Below are 5,352 nucleotides of genomic sequence, written 5' to 3' on the forward strand. Positions count from 1 at the left end.
AAGCCACTGTAAGTGTCGTAACATAGAATAGTGTTATTGTGGCCACAAGTTTTCATATTTTATTTCCTTACTTGTATTCTGCCACGAGTAATCTAAAATGCTAATGTATCCCCAAGCCATTAGAAATTGCAGTGTTCCTCATATTTTTCTAGCTCAAAAACACTGCATTACAGATCATTATAGTATTCGCTCATCTTTATATTATTCATGGTTGTGATGTGCTTTGGTTCCATCCTGCAGGATTATCTAACCCATTGTTGATTCTGAGATACTGTTATTATTAACCAGAAAAAAATAAGTTAATGTGTAGGTGCATGATTTTAGCTGGTAGCTCCTTTGTTATGTTTAAATATTAACATTAAACTATCAAAATAAAGTCATGTATAACCACCCAGCAATTTAATGGGTATTTACCAACATTTCGGCATCACTGTGCCTTCCTCAGGGTGACCCTGATGCCGAAACGTTGGCAAATAGCCATTAAATTGCTGGGAGCTTATACATGGAGTGTGCAAATTTCTTTATTTTTATAGTTTATTCGCTGTTAGTCAACACCTCCACACCTGTTCTTTTAAATATTAACATTGTCAGACACAGAGACATTGATCTGTTCGTCACACATGCTTAATTATTAGAGCTATGTAATACATTCGATTTATACCAAAAGTGGCAGAGTAAATTTAGTAAAATAACTAAATAATTGCTCATTGATTTCATCAATCCAAAATCATGTATATTCTCTTACAATCAGCAGGATGCCTTTCTATTTTAATCCATTTTGAATCTAACAATCAATCAAACAATGTTTACTAAATTCCCACACCTTGTTCAGCAGAATTGTAAGAACTTTCTTTATAGGATGTCCACACTGGCTAAATACATAAACAATCGAAAAACAAAAACAAACACACAAATAAACTTGGTTCTATTTAAGATGATCAGTGCACCAAAAAAAACAACATTTTTTCAGTCCTGCTTGGTATTTTTGACCAAAAATTAAACTACAGATTGCACCTTTAAGATACACTTTGGGATATAAACACACAGTAGCCTACATGTTTTGGTCTTAAATCAGTTGAATCTGAATACAATAGTATTCATTTCTGTTCCATAACCAAATCGTAAACGTACAACAAAAAAAATCCACAAGGAATACGTTACCCTCTTTACTTTATAAAGACTGGTTTAAGTGGCTTTACTTGTTTAGTACTTGCACTGGGATTCAGTAATATAGGGCCGTGGACTGATTTTTCTCATTATGGTAAAAGGACATGTAGCGGTTCCTGTCAGCGGCGTACTTGCTCCCCTGAACTGTGACACTCCCTGCACCAGTGACATTGGCTGCCTCTGCTCACTTATTTTCTTTAACCACATTAAACTCCACATTTTCTCCATCTCCAAGCACTACAAAGGTAAATCCTTAGGTTGTTTTCTTTACGGTCATCTGGTGTATAAAGACATCTTCGGTGTCAGTCCATAGGTCCATATATTACTGAGACCCAGTGCAAGTACACAAAAACAAAAAACAAAACAAAAAATCAAGTGGTACATTCACCGACATTCATACAAAATAAGACTGAACAAAATAAAACCATAAATAAGGCCATGCACCATTGAAAAAAAGTGTGTTGATGCTGAGAAGAGGACAAACATGTTGGTTTGGCAAGCATCCTGTCAGCACAGTGTGGATCGGAAAATATGCGAGCTGCTTGAAAACTCCATATGTAAAGAGATAGTTGCCCACTTAGCCTGATCCCAGATCTGTTTGTGGCATCTTAACAACCTTAATCATTGATTAATTGTCATACTAAACAGCACAAACAGATCTAGGACCGGGCTAAGCACTCAGCTTTCATCTGCTTCCAGGTTGATGTTGTTCCCAAACTTGGCATAGAGCTGGACCTTCAGATCACCCAACAAATGTTGTATCTTTGACACCTTCCCTTCTAGGTCTTTAATCTCCTGCTGCAGTAGTTCCTGTAGCCACAAACATTGCACGTTAATATAACTATTTATACTAAGGTTTGACATAGTAATAAATCAGAATTGTTCAAATGATTTAAGTTGCATTCTTAGTAATAGGGTCAACCATAATACCTTGACATCTCGGCCTTCGGCTTCATTATGAAACATTAATTAAAATGAGTTAAATAGCCCATCCATGTTTGCCTTAGGAACAGGCATCCCGGTTTCTGAGGTTGGCCCATACCCCTAACTTCTACATGAGTCATATCATAGCAACCAATACCTTTGCAGCTTCCAACATCTCTTGGGTCTCTTCCTGGGTGTGACTGATGAAGACGTCTCCAATCTGATACGGGACGAGCAGAGTGTCATCCTCAGCCATCATCAGGTCATCACTGGCATCCTGCAGATTCTGTAGAGATTTCTAAGAGAAGAAAGCAGATTGCTGGTAAGGGCTAGGCGATATGGCCTAAAACTCATATCTTGATTAGCTCAAACTTATGGCCGATTCACAATATATATTGTGATTTAAATTATTTTATCAAAATAGTTGCTTTTTGTTGTTGTTGCAATAATCACTGATCTGGCTTTCAGGTCTGTCTATAAAAATGCCCTTATTGATACAAATTTAACCAGAACCATGCATAATGCACATTCACTAATAATGTAGTAGGCATTATAGAAAATGAACACCGGTCTCATAAACAATCTCTCAAGCACAAGCCAACATGCTAGTGAGTAGCGAGCTAATATTTATATTTCAAGTTTAGTCAACTTGGATCTAGGTGTAATTTCACAATCTCTGAATTCAGCTAACAACACAAAACAGTTACATTGTTATGAACACAACCTTTTGTCTGTCTCAACTGTTTGAACAGCATGCTAGCCTGTCCACTTTGTTCAGATGTTGAACTCAAGTGGCCTACTTTATTTCTCAGAATGAGAACGAGTTGACAATTCATGATATAATTGTTTTATGCTTATTGCTCATTTATACAACACACTAAACAGCTAGTATAGAAATCTTTATTTGACTAAAACGCTGCTAGGGATACGTGGTACAGTAATGCACCCGCGAAAAACTGAGCATAACATTTCCAGAATGAATGTTCATTGGTAACGTTACATCGGTTTTAGTAGTGTCTGCTCTGCTCGAAATTTGAGGAGTTATAACATGAACTGGGTATGGTTCGAAATGTTAACTTCTCTATTGCAGTTAAATAATGTCTCCATATGACCGATTGTTGGACCAAAATAGCGAGTCGATAGCGAGTTGAACCCGTTTGTCAGAGAGGAGGGGCTTTCAGAAAGAGGCGAAGCGATAGGTTTCACTCTCGCCAAAATATATCCAAAATAATCCCAATGCGTTTATAAACGCTTATTTTGAACGTACACTTGACGCCTGTCTTCCCACCTTTGGGACAACGATTCCCACCCATTGTTAGGGCGGAGACATGACCATCTCGTCATTATATACAGATCTCTGGTGTAAATGGGAAAGTGCACAGAACGTGCGAACGAGACCAAAGATACAGCATGACAAGTGGACATAAACGCTCATGAAAACGAAAAATACAACAAAAATTATTCTGCGATACAGGCCTTTGGAATATCGCGCAAAAACAAACGAAATACATAATATATATTGTTCAGACCTAATTTATGGTTATAGATAGACTACTGTATATAATATACCGGTAGTGACATAATGTACTAGAATAAGAAACAAGTCTAAAGAAAATCGAATTATTCTGAATTTCATGATCATTACACTAGATTGACCAATTACCTTTTTTCCTTCTATTTCATCTTTAAATTCTGTCATTCGATTTGTGTTTCTGGCAAATGTATTAATCTTCTTCTGGTCTTCAAATGTGACATTGACATCTTCAACTGCCTGTGAATGAGAAGAAAATACAGCTTGTAGACAATTAGCCTGGCTATATTGATATCTATAGGTAAAGAACAGAACACAATTAAACTTGTTAGATAGAAAATAGGGATAAGAAAAGTGAACAACTAGCAGGATACCTTATGGGAGGGGATGTAGGTAGCAAGCTAGGCAACATATAGCTGCATAGGATAACAAACTAGCTGAGTGTTTTTATCCAAATGGTACCATCATTAAACTAAAAACCATAGCTAAATAAATCAGTGAGTATCCTAAGAAATTGTAGATAGATTGGTCGTTTGTAGATCATCTTAGCATCTTAGCTAGCTAGTAAAGTAACCGAACGTAAACTGGCAACCGGACCGTTAACGTGACTACTGCTGCTAGCAGCTTGCTCACTAGCTGTGATCCCAACGCACGAGGAGAGCACGAATATCAATATAGTTTGACAATTATGTATTTTACCTTTATTTAACTAGGCAAATCAGTTAAGAACACATTTGTATTTACTATAACGGTCTAGGAACAGTGGGTTAACTGCCTTGTTCAGAGGCAGATCTAGCAACCTTTCAGTTACTGGCTCGACGCTCTAAACACTAGGCTACCTGAATTGATTTGTTTACAATCTAAATTGTTTTAGATAATTACTTAACAAATGATATGGGTGATTCATTCAAACAAGTTTTAGCTTACAACTGTCTTCTTCACGATAGCCGCCATCTTTCTTTTGCTTCAGGAAGAAGTCGACTTCTTTACATACGATACGGTTAGTGACGATCAGTACCAAAGATCCATACCGCCACCTAGTGGATATTCTTCTTTTATGGTATATTGGTGAACGCACAATTTAATGTCATTCCGCCACCTACTGTGTGGGATGGAAACATGATTCCCAAAAAAGGAACACGATACCAAAACAACTACCAAACTACCAAAAAATAAATAAAATAAACTAAATAAAATAACTTTTATGTAAAAAATAATATGAAACAGATCTCATTCCTACACAGGCTCAAGGGGAACCTGGGAGGGCGGGTCTTCCGGAGCCTGTACCCCTTTCAAGTCTTCAGATGTAAAATCCTTAAGTCCCAAAAACCTTTCTGCCGCAGCCAAAATAATGACCAGTTTCTTAAATGTCTTTGAGACTTGTGCCATACAGTTTATAACTGTGGTAATGAATGCCACAAAATCCACCTTTTTAACACCCAAAACTATCTTTTGCCTGGCAGCAAACATTTACTGCAGGCTGTGGTGCGTCCACTACCATCTCTTCAATAGCATCGCTAGTTTTATAAAATATTTTAATCACCTCCTCATAGGAGATTCAATTGACTGCTCTAACTTTTGCCACCTCAATCTCCTTCACCCTTACAGGGCACTCCAGGAACTCAGGATAATGATCCCGACAACAATTGCAATACCGTCGTCCTTCTACACACCGTTCTTCAATAAATCAAATTGTATTGGTCACATACACATGGTTAGCAGATGTTAAT

General features: G+C 37.3%; 1 protein-coding gene across 1 annotated transcript; it reads right to left on the reverse strand.

The window, feature by feature from the left end:
* Nucleotides 1-606: 606 nt before the first annotated feature.
* Nucleotides 607-4,686, reverse strand: LOC110532610 (prefoldin subunit 4). Its single transcript, XM_021616657.2, has 4 exons — nucleotides 4,550-4,686; nucleotides 3,755-3,862; nucleotides 2,249-2,389; nucleotides 607-1,977 (listed from the first exon to the last, which is right to left on the reverse strand). The coding sequence occupies exons 1-4, from the start codon at nucleotides 4,574-4,576 to the stop codon at nucleotides 1,846-1,848; spliced, it is 408 nt and encodes a 135-aa protein (XP_021472332.2). The 5' UTR covers nucleotides 4,577-4,686; the 3' UTR covers nucleotides 607-1,845.
* Between the last annotated feature and the right edge of the window lie 666 nt (nucleotides 4,687-5,352).

Source organism: Oncorhynchus mykiss, chromosome 9, assembly GCF_013265735.2.
Source record: "Oncorhynchus mykiss isolate Arlee chromosome 9, USDA_OmykA_1.1, whole genome shotgun sequence".
Taxonomy (NCBI): Eukaryota; Metazoa; Chordata; class Actinopteri; order Salmoniformes; family Salmonidae; genus Oncorhynchus; species Oncorhynchus mykiss.

Bases quoted from the DNA above. Each gene is read 5' to 3' on its own strand.
- LOC110532610 (XM_021616657.2), bottom strand. From the start codon at position 4,576: ATGGCGGCTATCGTGAAGAAGACAGTT. The intron at 3,863-4,549 runs GTAAGCTAAAAC...TCTCATTCACAG, and splicing joins CTATCGTGAAGAAGACAGTT to GCAGTTGAAGATGTCAATGT. The intron at 1,978-2,248 runs GTATTGGTTGCT...TTGTGGCTACAG, and splicing joins AGATGTTGGAAGCTGCAAAG to GAACTACTGCAGCAGGAGAT.